Source organism: Nerophis lumbriciformis, linkage group LG01 (assembly GCF_033978685.3).
Source record: "Nerophis lumbriciformis linkage group LG01, RoL_Nlum_v2.1, whole genome shotgun sequence".
Lineage (NCBI taxonomy): Eukaryota > Metazoa > Chordata > Actinopteri > Syngnathiformes > Syngnathidae > Nerophis > Nerophis lumbriciformis.
Genome location: NC_084548.2, coordinates 47,357,434 through 47,377,500, shown reverse-complemented (window position 1 = coordinate 47,377,500; position 20,067 = coordinate 47,357,434). Strand labels below are relative to the sequence as shown.

At 37.8% G+C, this 20,067-nt stretch overlaps 1 protein-coding gene and 1 long non-coding RNA gene across 3 annotated transcripts in view; one reads left to right on the top strand and one right to left on the bottom strand.

The window, feature by feature from the left end:
- Window positions 1-7,471, bottom strand: part of pm20d1.2 (peptidase M20 domain containing 1, tandem duplicate 2) — a 17,682-nt gene extending 10,211 nt beyond the window's left edge. Inside the window, exons 1-3 of one of the 2 annotated variants that reach the window (XM_061984749.1) lie at window positions 7,073-7,471; window positions 5,303-5,431; window positions 5,124-5,210 (exon numbers count right to left, since the gene is read on the bottom strand). In XM_061984749.1, the coding sequence (XP_061840733.1) occupies window positions 5,124-5,210; window positions 5,303-5,431; window positions 7,073-7,256 (400 nt within the window). In that variant the 5' untranslated portion in view covers window positions 7,257-7,471. Of the gene's footprint in view, window positions 1-5,123; window positions 5,211-5,302; window positions 5,900-7,072 lie in introns of those variants that run through there. The other variant, XM_061984740.1, reaches the window with a different exon arrangement.
- LOC133622255 (uncharacterized) lies at window positions 5,981-6,970 on the top strand. Its single transcript, XR_009817753.2, has 2 exons — window positions 5,981-6,245; window positions 6,598-6,970. It is a non-coding gene; the product is annotated as an uncharacterized lncRNA (long non-coding RNA).
- Window positions 7,472-20,067: the final 12,596 nt, after the last annotated feature.

Here is a 20,067-nt window from a genome sequence, read left to right as displayed (position 1 = left end):
AATTACCTGCTTGTCAAATACATTTTCAAACTGAAAAAGAACAATATTTAAAGGGTTATAATACAGCATACTTACAAAACCCCAAACCAGTGAAGTTGGCACGTTGTATAAATCATAAATAAAAAAAGAAGACAATGATTTTCAAATCCTTTTCAACGTATATTCAATTGAATACACTGATGTTTAATGTTCGAACTGAGAAACTTTTTGTTTTTGCAAATAATCATTAACTTACAGTTTAATGGCAGAGTAAGTCTCAAGTCTTTGCCCTCAAGTCTCGAGTCAAGTCCCGAGTCAAGACAGGCAAGTCCCGAGTCAAGTCCAAAGTCAAGACTGGAAAGTCTCAAGTCAAGTCCCAAGTCCTGCATTTTGAGTTCCGAGTCCTTTCAAGTCCTTTTAACCACAGACTAATATATTTACACAGATTGTGTATGCTTTTAAAACGCTGTATTTATTTATTAAAACAAGTGCATTTGAAATTGCAGGGAAAAAAAATAGTGCTGACATTGCACTTCACAATAGCACTATTAACCAGTCATTTTAAACATGTAACTCATTCCTTTACAGAATAAACACATTTGCAAAAACAAGTGCAACTGTACTTATTTGTACAAAAGTGTTAACATTGTATTTCCATGGCATATTGCATTGCAACTAGTTCCACAGCAGTTTATATCCTGTTCTTACCTTATATCATTGATCTCATCTCATACTGTATGTGTATTTATGTGTGCATAATATGAACAAAACAATGAACAGAGTTGTACTTTTTAGATGTCAGTGCCCTATGCAACATGTACACATATTCTTAACATAGTATACATTTTAACTGACCTTTATTTGACTGTTTGTCTTTTTGTAGGTGGCTAAAATACGCGGTCCGCCGTCTAACGTTACGTTACTGTGTGTGATACATTGACTAACGTAACATTATGTGTAGGTATCTCATGAAACCCTGCTTAAAAAAATCACTTGACAAAAAGTATGAATAAGGTAGCAAACTGCAGTGGACGCAACAGATTGCAGTGTTTGCAATGAGGTTATAACCATAGACATCTTATAAGTAGACGCAGCATTGTTTGCTGTGACGTGAGCAATTTGGCCGCCATCTTGAAGTGGTGACGAGGAGCCGGCGAGCAGCCTAAACTGACAGTTGACAGGTAGAAAACAAAGATGTCGGGCTGGTGTTCAGCGTTTTCCTACTCAAATGAGTGGACTGTTGAAAATAGGAATCGGGGGATTACTTTTCACAAGTAAGATTTAACATTAACGTACTATTGGTTGTATTTTATGAAAATAATATTACCACAGAGGTGAGAAGGAGCAAAGTTCTTCAATATTTGTATGTGAAAATCACAAAGAAATCTTCTGGGGGAGGATGACGCCCCTACAGGGGTTTGGTTTACAAACTTTCTGCCCCTCCTAAAACAAAATTCACCAGCCGCCAATGATTATGATGCATTCTCATTTTAGGCAAATTTTAAGACAATACTTTCTTAACAGTATAATAGTAACCAGGAATAAGTCTTCAAGTAACAATATTCAAATACTAACATTGTTGGGTAAGACAGCATTTGGTTTTATTCTGAATCCAGTGAAACAGATTGGAGGTTTTAGCTGATATAAAGACTTTCAGGTGTTTATATATGTTTAAGTATTTGGCAGACACTTTTATCCAAAGCGACATACATGAAAAATACATATATAACAATCACTGTAAACATTATCATTTAAGGGAAGAATGTAATACAAAATATCAAGATAGAATAAACTCTCTGCTGCTGCAGCAACAGTCTACAGGTCCCTAAGATATATAGATATCTAATGTATTCATACATTGTTTATGTAGGATATACAATATGATTTTGTATTATTGTTTTTGTCCCTACTACTAAATTCAGGGATCTTAGTTACCTGATGGCATGGAGGCTCGAGTGGTAGCCTATTCAGGAACATCAGCAAAGTTTTTTGCTGTTGTTTTTTCTATTAAAATGTATCGTATTAGAGGCATGTACATATGAAAAATATATTATAAAGATACAATTTTATTTAACAAAGATTCACTAAAATTGTATTAAAATTTGTTAAAATATAAATGTTTAAGCCACATATTCAAAGCTAAACCGTGACACTAAACTGAAAGAGGAACTGCACTTTTTCTGGAATTTTGCCTAGCATTCACGCTCATTATGAGAGACAAGAACACGCATGTCTTCTTTTTTTTTACGATTTTAAAGATGATAAAAAACGCTTAAAAGATGCGGCTAATGGGAGTCACCGGTGTAGCCTTCAAAGCCCTCTAAAACAACTTCAAAACCCTCCATCAACATTTTATATACACACCGCATGTATGTATATAATGTAGTAACAGACACCTTCATAACAATATGTAATGTGTTCAGTATTTACCGTATTTTCATCATTGTATTCATTTCCGGGACTGATTTCTTCCGTGCATTGATTCCTGTTTCCTTAGCAGTGCACGTCTGACTTCTGGGTAGAAAATATGTGTTCCTACTTCCGGAATCAAATATGAGTGTGTTTTCTAATCATGGCAGACTTGGTAAGAGACAACGAAGACGACTATTTTTCGACAAATGAGAATTCACAACCTTATACTTTTGAAGCTAAGTATACTACTGCTTATAGAAGCCAGCACGATGGAAGAGTGAGACGTTGAAGCAGACGGAAGGCCGGAGAGTGAGGTGAAAGTGATTTTGACGCTATAAATATGGAACATGGAGCAAAGCTATTTCGACATAAATGGATTGCTTACCCAAAATCAACAGGAAACGTCCCCGGCCAGCTGGACCAGACAAACTCCTCCTTTGTCCATCGAGTGAGTTACTTTAATATCGATCATGATAGACGCAGCACGCCATGCTTGTTAGTACAACTACAGTACATATGCTGTCTGGCTAGCTCAGCTGTGTACAAACAAAACATGAAATATGGCCTAATACTTTACAGATACTGGAATATGATTCTTCATGTTTTTCAGTCAGTACAAATTGGTATTACAGTGTTGTGCATAACAAACTCAAACGCGTTTCGTGTTGACATAGACGCTAGCTTATCTCTTGCTGTAGTTAGCTTTTACAGCTAATACCGTAGCATGGCAATGTGTTACTACGCTAGAAAAAGAGTTCCTCAGTGTTCACTCTTACAATAACAATCTTGCGACAGCTTAGTTATTATACAGGTTACGAACGTAAATGAAGTATTGTTGACGGTTTTTGAATGTACCTATGAAGGTTCTCATTCATCCAGGTCGTTGTCATCTCAGGGCGTTGGAATTGTTCGTAACTGGACTGCTTGGTTTGTCTTGGAAGACGTTTCGCCGCTCATATATATATATAAATATATATATATACACATACATACATACATACATACATACATACATACATACATACATACATACATACATATATATATATATATATATATATATATATATATATATATATTTATTAGGGGTGTAACGGTACGTGTCTTTGTATTGAACCGTTTCGGTACGGGGGTTTCGGTTCGGTTCGGAGGTGTACCGAACGAGTTTCCACACGGACATATCAAGTAGTGTAACGCACGTTGTGTAAACAATGCACACCGAGGCACAACACACGGCATGCTAGTAGCTAACGGGCTACGATAGACTGACCATACGTCCTCTTTTCACCAGACATGTCCTCTTTTGCGGAGCTGTCAGGGCGGATTTTCTTAAATGCCTCAAATGTCCGGCATTTTGAGTTAGGGTTGCGTGTATTTTCAATGTACGCACAGGGTTAAGAAGGGGTTAAAAACAAAACAAATTGTGCGCGCAGCAGCATTCGTGAGGGAGGGGCAGAGACAGAGAGAGTGAGAGAGTTATGATAAACACGCATGCGTCGCCAGGCTCTGCTTTTTATCCCTAGATTTATCAGATTTAATTTTTTATTATCTATAGCAGGGGTGTCAAAAGTGTGCCCCGGGGGCCATTTGCGGCCCGCAGCTAATGTTTTAAAGGCCCACGGCACATTCTAAAGATACTATTAAAATAAACAAAAACATAACAAAAGTGAAATAAAAAAGCTTAAAGGTTAAATGTAATTTAGAAAAAGTTGCAATGTTGACTAATAAAACAAAGCTATTTTTTTTTCTTTCAAACTCCATCCATCCATCCATCTTCTTCCGCTTATCCGAGGTCGGGTCGCAGGGGCAGCAGCTTAAGCAGGGAAGCCCAGACTTCCCTCTCCCCAGCCACTTCGTCCAGCTCCTCCCGGGGGATCACGAGGCATTCCCAGGCCAGCCGGGAGACATAGTATTCCCAACGTGTCCTGGGTCTTCCCCGTGGCCTCCTACCGGTCGGACGTGCCCGAAACATCTCCCTAGGGAGGCGTTCGGGTGGCATCCTGACCAGATGGCCAAACCACCTCATCTGGCTCCTCTCGATGTGGAGGAGCAGCGGCTTTACTTTGAGCTCCCCCTGGATGACAGAGCTTCTCACCCTATCTCTAAGGGAGAGCCCCGCCACCCGGCGGAGGAAACTCATTTCGGCCGCTTGTACCCGTGATCTTGTCCTTTCGGTCATGACCCAAAGCTCATGACCATAGGTGAGGATGGAAACGTAGATCGACCAGTAAATCGAGAGCTTTGCCTTCCGGCTCAGCTCCTTCTTCACCACAACGGATCGATACAGCATTATTATAACTGATATATATATATATATATATATATATATATATATATATATATATATATATATATATACATATATATATATATATATATATATATATATATATATATATATATTGTATTCTATTTTAGTTACTTTATTGAGTTTACAACCCCCTGCCGCTGATTTGTACTGTTTTTGTACTCATTTTGAATATTATTATTTCTTGATTGTTTGTAAATGTTGCAGTTTATAAATAAAAGTTTATAAAATTAAAAAATTAATAAATAAATAAAATAAATAAATAAATAAAAAACGATGGTAAAGTAACTAACGTGTACAAAGAGTTGTGTGAGTGAAAAACAACAACTATTCTGGACAAACAGCTGAAGTTACTAGTTAGTCTTGTGCATAAAGAATGTGTTTGTTGCCGCTATAAAGTGTTGTCAATGGCGCTTAATTGTACCTCTTTGGAGAAACAAGTTGAAGCGAAGCAATGCTGTTGTGTTGATTTCCGTAGGGGAGAAAGACACTGTCGGGATGCGGATGGCCTCTGAAAGAAGGACAAGAAAGATCCATAATAATAATTAAACACATTTGTGCATACACATCTTTTGAGTTGAATAATCAAAAATCAGCGCGTACCTTTAAAATGAGATAGAAGTTCCTCTCGCCTATGGTGGTCTATATCAAGAGATATGTTACTCGTCTTTTCCCACTTTGCAAGTTGAAGTCCTGCATTGACGTCCAGAGATAGAGTCCTCATCGATGCTACTGTTAGTACAATCAAAACGACGGCGAAGCCACTTCCTATTAGAATCTTCAAAAACCTAATCATCTTGAATTTCGGTCTATGGTTGGTCAGGGGACAACAATAAAAAAAAAAGTCCTCAGTTTGGAATTGTTCTCCGATCGGGTTTTTGTCTGCAGTTGGTGTCAAAACGTGAACATTTTTGACGGGTCGCAGTGCTGAGCCGGCACGCATGCGCAGAAACAACAGTGACGTAACATGGTCTTTGACGTCAAAACAAAAGCGAAATGAGTGCGGTAAGGTTTGAAAGAGATTGGCGACATTCGACGATCAATAACGAAACGTCTTTAAAACACAAAGAATGCACAAAAATATTGTGTGGCTGTTTCTACTACAAGTCATCGTGTGTGATGACTATATTATGATGATAGTATATGTATCATGAATCAATTTAAGTGGACCCCGACTTAAACAAGTTGAACAACTTATAGGGCAGGGCCGACATCCGGGCAACTGAGCTACATACGGGTTCTTCGAGCCATAGCAACCTGACTGGCGTTGAAAACAAACCGTCGCCATTACTCTTTAACCTGTCGACCTGCGCTGATTAAACCCGTCATTCTGCCTCCAAAATGCCAAAAAACTGTGTTGTTTTTGGTTGTGCAAACCACAACTGGAAACAGGGAAAACAAAGGTCGTATTTTGTTCTGCCAAAGCGTGCTAAAAGCCCACAGAGACGAGACAAATGGCTCGCAGCTTTACACCGGGAAAACGAGGACGGTTCTCACTGGAGTCCCCCAAAATCCCGGGTCGTGTGTTCGGATCACTTCGTTTCTGGTAAATATAAGGAACAAAAATCCACCTTCTTAACCACAACTTGGCTATACCGTCCATGCTAATGTTGAACCCGTTGAATTTTTACTGAATAACGTTCGACAGCTGAAGTTGTTGTTGCACAACAATAACATACGGTATAAAGGCTATTTTCGAAAACCGGTTTCATTTAAATTTGCACTTAACGGTTGGGTTTTTAAAAACCAATAAACCCTATAATTTTCATGTTGCCATTTAATCAACTTTTCAAGACAGTCGTAAAATGCTGTCTGCAAGTCCCCTTTGTTGTAATCAAACATTACTTGTAGTTGTAGCCCTCAAATCTCTCAATATTTTTTCATTGTTTCCCTCTCAGGACGACCTGTAAAGAATCCCATGCACCCTGATTATGCACCATTTATCTTACCTCACCTGCCACAGAGTGGAAAGAAGGCATCCCATAGGATGGACAGTTACGAGCAACATCAACTGACAACTTCAAAGCGTGAATCGGCAGCAGAGAACTCAAAAAGTACAAAGAAACACTGTGGGAAACGACTACCTTTCAGTGATCTAACGGAAAGGACAAATGAGTGTGAAAACATTGAGCCTGCTGCAAAAACGCCTGTAATTTTAAATAAATAATTCAGTTAAAAAAAGGAACAGTAATTCAGCAAATAATAAATCATAATACTGAACTGAATTTGAATGAGCTCTCTACAGATATAATAAATATACAGATACTGGTAGCCACCGTGTCATCCTTATTATCATTTATCAACATACCTTGGGTGATTTAACAATTTTTATGTGATTTATTCGTTATATAACAACCGAAGCTAACAACCGACCTGGTGCGCTTGTGAGGTAGACATAAAGATTTCCAAATTCCATGTCCGGCCATTGTGTAGGATTATCAGTCCACGCATCTGCTGGAAGGCGGTAAGGGCAGTCGTTTAATCCAACTACAGAACATTTTAACTCGTATCTTAACCTAGCCTTACTGGAAAGACTATTTACATAATCATACGCCATTTAGAACAGTTTAAAATGCCGTGAAACCTCGTTAAATGCCTTTTCTGTCAATGCTGTGTTCGCTGTGAGCTGGTTTGTTTTCAACGAATTCAATATGGCGACCGGTTGCTAGGGGATTGGCAGGCGGAAGTGACGTAGGTCCGCCCTCGCCTATTGGGGTGTACGCCATGGGAACATCGCCCCCTGGAGTTACAAATTCCGATGGGTAACAGATTTCGGTACAACAGGGGTGTTACCATTTAGCGGTCAATTGTACGGAATATGTACTATACTGTGCAATCTACTAATAAAAGTTTCAATCAATCGAAAAGGCTTATTTTGGAGGAAAAATATATTGCTGATTTTTCAGAAATATTTGCAGTTTTAAATTAGCAATAGCTTTATGAACAGGGGCGCCGAAAAGGGGGGGTAAAGGAGACGGATTCTAGGGGCCCATGATGGAGGGGGGCCCAGAGAGGCCCCTAATGATGATGAAATTATAATACAGAAAACATAATGACACTGTGTTGGGGGCCCTGTAAAGATTCTTTTCATGGGGCCCAAAATCCCTAGCGGCGCCCCTAGCTGTTTATGAATATACGTCCTCCAACCATCCTTACATTTCCTTAGGAAATGTAAGGATTGGTCTTAGCGCTTGTCCCTCATCATATCGTCTCAAAAACGCATGAAACGTTGATAGTGTCCAGCTGGTTCTAAATATATTTATTCAGAAATATTTTAAGTTTTTAATTTTCAATAGATATGAATATACATTATATTGTCTTAAAAACAAAAGATGTATATATGGTGTCTAGAAGAATATACTCAAGTCTTATTTTGGATTAACACAAATACTTTGCTGATTTTTCAAAAATATTTTTAATTTTCAAAAACTTTAAGTTTATCAATCTCTCAAAAAAACAGAAAAACACTTCATACATGTTTTAAAAACATAAGGTGTAGATATGGTGTCTAGAAAAATATACCCCAAGTTTTATTTTAGATTAACACAAATATTTTGCTGATTTTTTAAAAATATTTTTAATTTTCAATAACTAAGTTTATCTACCCTCTCAAAAATAAAACATAAAATAAAAAACACTTCACACATTGTATATACTACAAGCCTTATTTTTGAAAAACATATTCTTCCGAATTATCAGAAATATTTCCAGGTTTTTAATTTTCAATAGTTTTATTAATATACATTATATTGTCTAGTTCAAAATCCGGCCCGCGGGAAGTCCCAAGTTAAAAAAAATAAATATATATATATATATATATATACGGTGTATATATATATATATATATATATATATATATATATATATATATATATATATATATATATATACACACACCGGTGTATATATATATTTTTTTTTTTTTTTGTTGTTGTTGTTTTTAATCCATTTTCTACCGCTTGTTAGTCTCGGTGTCTCCGAGCTGCTCAGGCAAATCATATTGTCTAAAAATGCATTTTCCCATCGATAACGTGACAAGTGCGCAATCTTTCAGTCAATCAGTGTGCGAGGAATGTATATATAAATATATGTATATATATATATATATATATATATATATATATATGTATATATATATATATATATATGTATATATATATATGTATATATATATATATATGTATATATATATATATATATATATATATATATACAGCCCGGCCCCTGGCCAATTTTTTTAACCAAATGCGGCCTCCGAGTCAAAAACTTTGGGGAACCCTGGTCTAGTTGAATATACTTGTTGTCTTGGCACCGTCTATGTGTCATGTGTAATTCAGACCATATAGTGTATATACACAAAATTATAGAAAATTAAAAACTAAAAATATTTTGTCTCCAAAAAAAGATTTGAAGTACATATTCAACTAGACACAAACAATATGTGTGCCATGTGTGTTTTTTTTATTTATATATATTTTTTTGAGATGATTTATTCACAAAGCTTCTGAAAATGTAATTCTTTATGTTTGTTTGATTGTTCATGTTTGTTTTTGGTCTCCTTTTTTGTCAGAGTTACACATTTTGGAACAATTTTGCCCTGTTATGCAAAAGATATAATCCATGATGACACTGGTTTTTGCAAAGATAAAGATGGCCAAGGTTATTTAAAAAATGCCAACCCCCTGAAAGCGAGCAGCATCATGGTGGCTGAGACCATACAGGGGTTGAACAGGACAGGTCCCATTTATATCTGTCTCAACTACATATCCAAAGGTTGTGTTTGGAAAATAGACGTGTGAATGCTGCCAACATTGCTGCAGAGGTTAAAGGGTTCAGCCCGGTAGTGCTCAGGCCAAAAGCCTCCCACTGCATCTAATTGGTCTGCATGGTTGTCGTGCCAGAAGAAAGCCTTTTCTAAAGATGATGCGCAGCAAAGCTTGCAAACTTGCTGAAGACGAGCAGACTTAGGACGTAGAATATTGAAACCATGAAAATATATAACCACTTATTTTGCAGCATGTACCCAATTTTGTGAGTGACTGCACAAAAAAAGCGCTGTGATGCAACATTTTCCTTTATTAAAAAGCTTTATAATACAAGACATACCTGATTGAAATGAATACATCTGTACAAGATACATAAGTGAACAAAGCGAAATATACAAGTCAAAACAGGACTGGAGACCATGCGGATCATGGTAATTGCCAAACAATGTGGCTTCTTGTTCAAAAAGGTTTAAAAACAAGCAGTTACCAAAAGGAGCAAAAACGCCTTAAAAATCCATATCTTTGATGGGCACATCACATATTTGAGCTTGTTTCTCTGCATCGTAAGTGCGCCGAACCAGTGTGTGTGTGTGCATGTGTGTGCGTGTGTGTGTGTGTGTGTGTGTGTGTGTGAGCCTCCCTGCAACACACTTGATTGACCCCAATGGTAACAACGGCAACTGCAAGTGTATTTGCACGCTGAAGCACCTAATTTGTAATACTTGGAAGAACTGAAGTGTGCACTTGTCTTCTGCAGGAGTGTTGTTGCATGCAAGATTACTGTTGTTGTGTTTTAAATATCAGGAAGTAAGTCCTTGAGGTAGCGTTCATTGACTACTCCGGAAGTATAAGGATAAACACATAATTAGCAGACTGAATAAATCATAAATAAAGGCAAACTCATAACTACATTGCTTATATATGTTTTATAATATGTAATGCCCCTTCTTACATGGATAGGTTTTATCGTTTACCCAAACATCAAAGTGCAAAAAGCAGTGCTGGGACAACCTGCTCAGTGGCTTTGTGGTTAGAGTGTCTGCCCTGAGATCGGTAGGTCATGAGTTCAAACCCCGGCCGACTCATACCAAAGACTATAACAATGGGACCTATTACCTCCCTGCTTGGCACTCAGCATCAAGTGTTGGAATTGGGGGTTGAATCACCAAAAATTATTCCGGGGCACAGCCACCGCTGCTGCTCACTGCTCCCCTCCCCTCCCATGGGGTGAACAAGGGGATGGGTCGAATGCAGAGGTTAATTTCACCACACCGAGTATGTGTGTGACAATCATTGGTATTTATACTTTACTTTTAACTATACTTACTTTTTTGTAGTAACGCTTACTCTAATAACTGATTTTTTTTTATGTTGCAACACTGTTATTGTTATGTTAGAACATACTGCAAATTAATATTTAAGATGGACAAACCCTTTTCAAAGTGTAAAATAAACATGGAGAATGTCCGCAACTTTTGTAAGAAAGAGCAGGCAGCGGACAATAAGAAAGCCTTTGGCGGTGTTTCTTTTTGTCATTACAATTAATTATTACTAGAGATGTCGCCGATAAATGCGTTAAAATGTAATATCGGAAATTATCGGTATCGTTTTCTAAATTATCAGTATCGTTTTTTTTTTGTTTGTTTTTTATTAAATCAACATAAAAAACACAAGATACACTTATAATTAGTGCACCAACCCAAAAAACCTCCTTCCCCCATTTACACTCATTCACACAAAAGGGTTGTTTATTTCTGTTATTAATATTCTGGTTCCTACATTATATATCAATATATATCAATACAGTCTGCAAGGCAGTGACGTGCGGTGAGGTTCATGGCTGGTGAGGCACTGACTTCATCACAGTCAGATTTACAAACATATGAACCCTAAAGAGTATCTTATTCACCATTTGATTGGCAGCAGTTAACGGGTTATGTTTAAAAGCTCATACCAGCATTCTTCCCTGCTTGGCACTCACCATCAAGGGTTGGAATTGGGGGTTAAATCACCAATAATTATTCCCGGGCGCAGCCCCGCTGCTGCCCACTGCTCCCCTCACCTCCCAGTGAGTGATCAAGGGATGGGTCAAATGCAGAGAACAAATTTCACCACACCTAGTGTGTGTGTGACAATCATTGGTACTTTAACTTAACTTTAACTTTACACATACAAACGGTAGCACACAAAAAAAGCACATTTAATAAAAAAAACGTTATTATGGTCTTACCTTTACTTATAAATGAAGTCCATGCGCCGCTGTTGTGCTGGAATATTGCACCCCCTGACGGGAGTGTTATATCAACTAAAGCCCTCACTTAAACATTCCACGTGCAAGATTGAATCTATTTAAAAAAGTGTAACCGAGGGTTTATAAATGTCGCCTATACTGTATGAAACTACAAAATAACCAACACGGAGGCTCCAGTTTATACGAGGACCACTTTATTTACCTTCTTTCAAAAACCTCCGCTCAACTCCAACGTGTCATCACTTCCGCTCTTAGCGCCTTCAAAATAAGAGCTCAAGGCATATACTGTATAACAGCGCATAACAGGAACTTAACATCACAAAGAGGAAAGCCCATAAATATAGGTTACAAAAATTATTTAATAAGAAGCCAAAAAGTGCAAAAACAATAATGTTCGTGTTGGAAGAGTTGTGAATTAGGTACACCTGCAGTCTGCAGGTGTACCTAATGTTGTGGCCCTGCAGTCATTCACAACTCCTCCAACACAAACATTATTGTTTTTGCACTTTTTGGCTTCTTATGAAATAACTTTTTTAAATAGATTCAATCTTGCACGTGGAAAGTTTAAGTGTGGGCTTTAGTTGATATAACACTCCCGTCAGGGGTTGCATTCTACGGCGGAGGTGCAGGAGGCGGATACTGCGAGCCTCAGCCAGTGCGTCTTTTGCAGCCGTTTTATGATCGCTCAGCACAAGAAATACGTTACACACATACAGTTGTTGACAAAATACACTGTACATTATATACCTCAGCTAACTAAACTATGAAAATGTATAATATAGTTCATATAGCAATACGGTCCCACTGCACAGTAGGCCAGCAGTTAGCCGAGGCCGTAATCCATGGTGAGGCACAACGCAGTGACGTGCCTCAACTGGCTGCTGTTCACCGCACCGTCTCTTCTCAGTATTTGAACGGCAAATGTGAAAATTCAGCGATTTTAAATAAAAATAATCTAAAACTGGTGAAGTTAAATGGAAAATAACTTTATAGTATAATCACTGGATACATATAACAATTTAATAAAACATTTTTCATTTTCCTTTTTCTTTTTTTTCCATGATGGCAGGTGAGGCCCCGCCTCACCTGCCTCTAGTGACTGCATGTCACTGCTGCAAGGGATACAGTCCGTAAGCCCACATGATTTTGCGTGCTGCTGGTCCACTAATAGAACTAATCTTTAACAGTTAATTTTACTAATTTTCATTAATTACTAGTTTGAATGTAACTGTTTTTATATTGTTTTACTTTCTTTTTTATTCAAGAAAATGTTTTTAATTTATTTATCTTATTTTATGTATTTATATATTTTTTAAAGTACCATATCTTCACCATACCTGGTTGTCCAAATTAGGCATTATAATGTGTTAATTCCACGACTGTATATATCGGTTGATATATACAGTCATATCATAACAAGATGGTGGAGTAGAGCACGTCAAAAACTGAAGCTCCCCTGTGCATGCTCTAAAAAACTCTAAGCTCCTTGGATTTCTGCCATAATTTTTTCTTTTACGAACAACGCTTTCCTTATTTGTTGCACACCCGTTACAAAAGTTTAATGAAAAGGGCAACAATGGAGTCGGGATCGTCCTCGTCTCAAACACCTGTCGTCACTGAGGCCTATCTTGAGACTTTACTCAGGAAATTTTTCAATGAGGCTGAAGATAGATCCCAAAAGCGATTCCAGCGATTGGAGGATCAACTTGGTACAATTCAAGATACTTTATCCAAGCACGCTGCCGATATAGAAACTGTCCGCAATAGTGTCTTCTATTGAAACACGTGTCCAGAGCAATGAGGACGCTATGCTCAATTTCACCAGCATGCTCACGAAGATTGAGAAAAAATGATAGATCTCGAGGACAGAAGCAGGAGGGATAACATTAGAATCATCAACATCAAAGAAGGCGAAGAAGGAAATAACGCGCTGTCTTACCTGTCCGCCAACACCCCCAAGTGGTTCCCTGCCTTGGCTGCAAATCCTCCTCCGGAGCTCATGCGGGCCCATCGCATCGGCCCCCCGCGACAATCTCCCCGTCCCAGGGCGATGATTGTTAAGTGTCTGAGGTACACGGATAGGGACCGCATCCTGAAGGAGACTAGGAAAGTTCCTCTTCAGCTCTCCGGTAACTCCGTTCGCTTTGCCCCGGACTACAGTGACGCGACGGCCAAGCTGAGACGACCCTGCTACTCCACTATGTACAGCGCTCGAAAAGCTGGTTTTGAAGCCTTTCTCATTTATCCAGCAACTATCAAACTCTCCAAAGGCTACCAACAACACTTTTTTGACAATCCAGCAGAGGCTGAAAAGTTCATCTCCGCAGCCTCGTAAACTCCACTGAACTTGGGGGTACTCACACAGAGACATGGACATACGACACTTGGTAAGACTATTTTTGTTTGATTTTTCTTCAATGAGACTTTTTCATCGCAGTGCTTCTGAGCAGGAGACAGGCATGGATCTGTTTACTTCCTGGGTTGTTGACGCGTCATGTTGCCACGTGACTGTTTTTCTTTTTTCTGTTTTTCACTAAACCACAATATTATTTTGTACACAGAAGATGTATAAGAGTTTTATTTTTATTTGTTTCTATTTGATATCCGAACCTAACTATGCAAATGGTGTGATGAATGGGAATTATTTAGGAAACTATTTTTGCATTTTGATGTTGTTCCATATTAAATATGTGATACTTTCCACACCTCATGCATGTATGATATGCATGTGTATATATATGTATATATGTGTATGTGTATGTGTGTGCATATTTTTGTTAATATTACTTCTTTAGTTTTTTACTTTTGCAATTGGATATTTAGTAGCTCTTGGGGGGAGCTTTTTGTTTTGTTTTGTTTTTTTGTTTTCCATGTTTATTTTATTGCCTGCAGTGTACGAGTGTATGTTTGTGTGTGTGTGGATGAGAGATTGTTTATGTGTTTGCTTGAATGGTCCAGTTGTGTGCATGTTTGTGTTGTGTGTCTGTGGCCCACAGTCCTTAACCATATGCCCTCTTCTCTTGTTCATGTTTCATGAACAGAGGAATGATTTATCTGACCATGATCACACACCCTCTTCTTCCTTTCATGTTTCTGAAATAACACTATATGGATAGTTCTGATAGTGAATTCTCCTCTGAAATAGAGGAGAATGAAGTTTTCATAAACTCCCACAATTTGGAATCGATCAGTTTCTCAGACCACATCAACTACAAATCACAAAGATTTATGAGCGAAATGGATCCAGATTGAAATGCTCCTCAAAACACCAACAATGATTGTTTATATTATACTGACGTCACATTTGATAAAACATTTATGCAAGATAAAAACATATCTCTAGTACATTTTAATAGCAGGAGTCTATACTCTCATTTTGATGATATCCAGGACTATTTGAATCAGTTCAAATCTCCATTTAATATTATAGGTATTTCAGAGACATGGATGAATGAGAATACAAGTAATGAGTTTGAATTAAATGGGTATGAAATGTTTTGCACCAACCGTAAAAATAAGAGAGGAGGAGGTGTGGCTCTGTATGTGGACAAAAATATCAGCTGTAGTATTGTAACTGATATGTGTTTAACTGTTGAGGAACTCTTCGAATGCGTCACTGTAGAATTATCATTTTCAAATAGGAAACACATTATTGTAAGCTGCATTTATAGAACACCAGGATCCGACTTAAAAATATTTAATGAATGGATGGAAAAATTATTTAAGAGAAACAAAAAATATATAGTATGTGGTGACTTTAATATCAACCTTTTGAATCCTAATAAACACAAACACACAGCAAAATTTATTGACACCATGTTCTCCATGGGCTTATTCCCACTGATCACACGACCCACTAGAATCACAACACACAGCACGACACTTATTGACAACATATTTTGTAACATTGTAGATCAGACTGTAACTGGAGGCTTGTTAGTGAGTGACGTCAGTGATCATTTACCCGTGTTCATGGTGTACAATATTAACTGCAAAACATCCAAACCTGTAGATAGTGAATATTATCGTAGAGACACAACAGAAAGATCATTAACAGCACTAAAGAATGATTTAGCGAAACACAACTGGGATTCTGTTTTTCAAACGTCAGATATAAATGCAGCTTATAATTTATTTCATGACATTTTTTTCTCACTTTATGATACACACTGCCCCATCAAAAAATGCACTATAACTAACTCCACAAAAACTCCATGGATAACTAAAGGGCTTGCGAACGCTTGCAAAAAGAAAAATTATTTATATAGGACTTTTTTTAGGCATCAAACCATAGAAACAGAACAAAAGTACAAAACATATAAAAATAAATTAACCAGCATATTAAGAGCAAGCAGAAAAGAATACACCACCAAACTATTAATCCAAAAGAAAAATTATATAAAGGGAATTTGGAAGGTATTAAATACAATTATTGGGCATGGTTCAAACAGTCCTTGTTATCCAGAGTTTTTTGTTGAGAACGACCAAATCATAAGTGACAAGAAGATGATTGCTGACGGCTTCAATATGTTTTTTGTTAAAGTTGGGCCTGAGCTGGCAAAAAAAAATCCCAATTAATGATGAACAGCCTATGGAACTTATTGTAAAAAATCCTTACTCGATGTTCCTTACTCCGACTGTCGAAAAGGAAGTTTCAGAGATTATTCAGAAAAGCAAGAACAAAACATCACGTGACATTTATGACCTCGACATGAGGACGGTCCGGAATGTAGCGGAAGAAATCATCAAACCATTCACATACATCTGCAATTTATCTTTTCAACTTGGACAATTTCCTTCACAAATGAAACTCTCAAAAGTCATCCCCATCTTCAAATCTGGAGACAAACACCACTTCACAAATTACCGGCCCGTCTCCCTTCTGCCACAGTTGTCAGAAATATTGGAAAAATTATTTGATAATAGACTTTGTGGCTTCATTGAAAAACACACATTATTATCTGATTGTCAATATGGGTTCCGACAAAATAGGTCAATTTCATTAGCTTTAAGTGATCTAATAGAGAACATTACTAATGGTATCGAGAAAAACAAATTTGTTTTAGGAATTTTTATTGACCTGCAAAAGGCTTTCGATACCATTGACCACCAGATTTTGGTAAACAAACTGGAAAACTATGGCATAAGGGGAGTGGCAGGGAAATGGCTGAAGAGCTACTTGAATGAGAGACAGCAGATTGTTCAGATTGACCAACATCAATCTACACTCATGAACATAACCTGTGGAGTCCCCCAGGGGTCGATACTGGGACCCACACTATTTATAATGTATATCAATGAAATATGTAAAGTATCAACACTGCTGAAGTTCATCCTCTTTGCTGACGACACAACCATTACATGTGCAGGTGACGACGTAAAGCAACTTCTGGCCTCTGTAACTGAGGAGATGATCAAGTTAAAAACTTGGTTTAATACCAACAAATTGTCTCTCAATTTAAAGAAGACCATAATCATGCTCTTTAGCAATCGCAAAAGTGAAATACCCATCAGGATTGTTATTGATGATACACCAATAGAATATGTTCAACAAAATTCATTCTTAGGAGTGGTAATAGATGAAAATATATCATGGAAGCCTCATATAAATTACCTGAGGACAAAAGTTGCTAAATGTGTTGGAATGATGAGGAGATCATGTCATTTATTGAACACCAACGCTCTGCTTTTATTGTATCATTCATTTATTATGTCATATCTAAATTATTGTGTTGAAGTCTGGGGAAATTGTTATAAATCCCATCTACAGCCTTTAGTCACTCTGCAGAAAAAGGCCATTAGGATTGTGTCCAATGTTCACTACTTACATCATTCAAATCCACTATTCATGGAGTTAAAGCAACTTAAACTGCACAATGTGATCAATTTTAAAACTGCTCAAATTATGTTTAGGGCATCCCAAAACTCTCTACCATCCAATATACAAAACCTATTCCAGGATAGAGATGCTCACCATAGTTACAGTCTAAGAGGAAACAACAAATTATATTTGCCTAAATTTAGAACAACTTTAAAATCAATGTGCATTTCAGTGCGTGGAGTCAGTCTGTGGAACAACTTAGGGGATGAGTTAAAAACCTGTTCTAACATGATTACATTTAAAAGACTATTTAAAAAAGAAGTACTGAAGAAGTACGAGGAGGAAAGAGAGTGATGCCCTCAGCACAGAGCGATGGGAGAGAGGTGTATGGTCAGAAAGTGTTTGGGCCTGTGTGTGTGTGTGTGTGTGTGTGTGTGTGTGTGTGTGTGTGTGTGTGTGTGTGTGTGTGTGTGTGTGTGTGTGTGTGTGTGTGTGTGTGTGTGTGTGTGTGTGTGTGTATGTGTGTGTGTGTTTTGTCTCGTCTTGTCTTGTTTTATAGTAACAGTGGTACTATTGTATTGTTAGTGTACAGGAGCTTTTCTTGTTTTTGTTTGTATAGTATTGTTCTTGTATTATATTGTTTATGTTAAATGTGGAATGAGTGAGAGGGGTTGGGATATTATAAGCATCTGCTTCATCCAACCCCTTTTCAAGCCTTGCATAAATGTCCCTGCCAAAATGTTTAAAAAAAAAAAGTGTGTGTTGTTGTACTGTGCAGGTTTGAAATAAATAATTCAATCAATCATATCGGTATCGGTTGATATCGGTATCGGTAATTAAAGAGTTGGACAATATCGGAATATCGGATACCGGCAAAAAGTCATTATCGGACATCCCTAATTATTACTATTATTAAACATTACAGTAATTTGACAATGAGCTCTGGGTATGTGCTTCTACTGCTATCTAAATGTATGCATCTGTAAAGCACTCTGAATGGTATTGAGTATGAAGTGTGCTCTATAAATAAACTTCCATAGTGTCTGAGCGGTATAAAATGAGTAAAACATCAATACAGTATTTGTTTTCCAATTCATGTTGAAATCCTGTGCAATTTGAGATTAAGGTTACAAGGAACACTGTAAAAAATGATTGACATTCATAAAATTACAAGTTGATTACCTTTAATTTGAAAGAAAACCCAGCCTCGAAACATGGTGAAACAGCTTCCCACAAATGTAGGCAATTTTGTATCTTGTATCTAAACATGTCAATTCTTTGAATGTTTTATTTTATTTTAAAAGTAATTATAAAAATGATTTTCCTGGTAACTAATTAGATTTGTTAAGAAGTAATTTAATTAGTAATTCAAGTACTTTCTGGGAAAGTAATTACAATTACTTCCCAAAAGTTATTTTCCGGGCAGCACAGGGGTTATTACGTGTGCCTCACAATATAAAGGTCCTGGGTTCTTCCCCTGTGGAGTTTGCATGTCCTCCCCGTGACTGCATGGGTTCCCTCCAAGGACTCGGGCTTCCTCCCACCTCCAAAGACATGCACCTGGGGATAGGTTGGTTGGCGACACTAAATTGGTCCTTGAGTGTGAATGTGAGTGTGAATGTTATCTGTCTATCTGTGTTGGCCCTGCAATCAGGTGGCGACTTGTCCAGGGAGTACCCCACCTTCCACCGAAGTACAGCTGGCATACCCCAACATCGGTGAAAAGGTACATCCAAATTGATGCTTTGCCAGCCACGGGTCCATCAATACGCTCCATCAAAATAACTCATCAAAGAATAAAACCTTTGAAATTATATCATGTTCACGATTTCTTTTACAGCTATTTCTCGGCCAGATATTGTCGCTTTAACTAATAAGCCTTACTTGGTGCTGGTGTGGTTTCATTGTCTATGCCTCTGAGCACTTGACAGCTTGTACCTTTGGACACTGCAGGTAGATTGCACTGCAGCGCACCTGTCACTGATCACAGGACCTGCCTTCATAAGCCTGCACGACCTGCTATCTCGCGCCAGAACGTAGTCAAGCTCTATGCATTCTCTCTCTGTTTCTTCCCCGTCGTGTTGCATTGTCTCGTGTCCTCTCTGTCGTCCTCCCTGCAGCCTGCCTTCGTTCCCACGTTACGAGCTGTGTGTCTCGTCTTCCCGCGTTCCCTCTGCTTCCCTGGCTGCCTTTTGGATCTTGACCTCCCGCCTGGACACGGACATTTGACTTCCTGCCTGTCTCACAGACTTACGAGCATGCCCTGCCCCTATTGGATTTCCGCCTCTCGCTCAACACTAAGGGTAACACACTACAGTTAAATCCTACACATAGTCGAACACCACAAACATTCTTGACTAGTTGTCACACTTAATTTATTGATATATATACATATTGTGTATATATATAAATAAAAATAGAGTTTAAACGACATCCCTCCTGTCTGTGCCGTCTCCTCTTCCTGTACACTTAACACAATTTTTGACTTCTCATTTTCAGTTAAATCTTTTTTTTTGTCCCATTTTCTCTG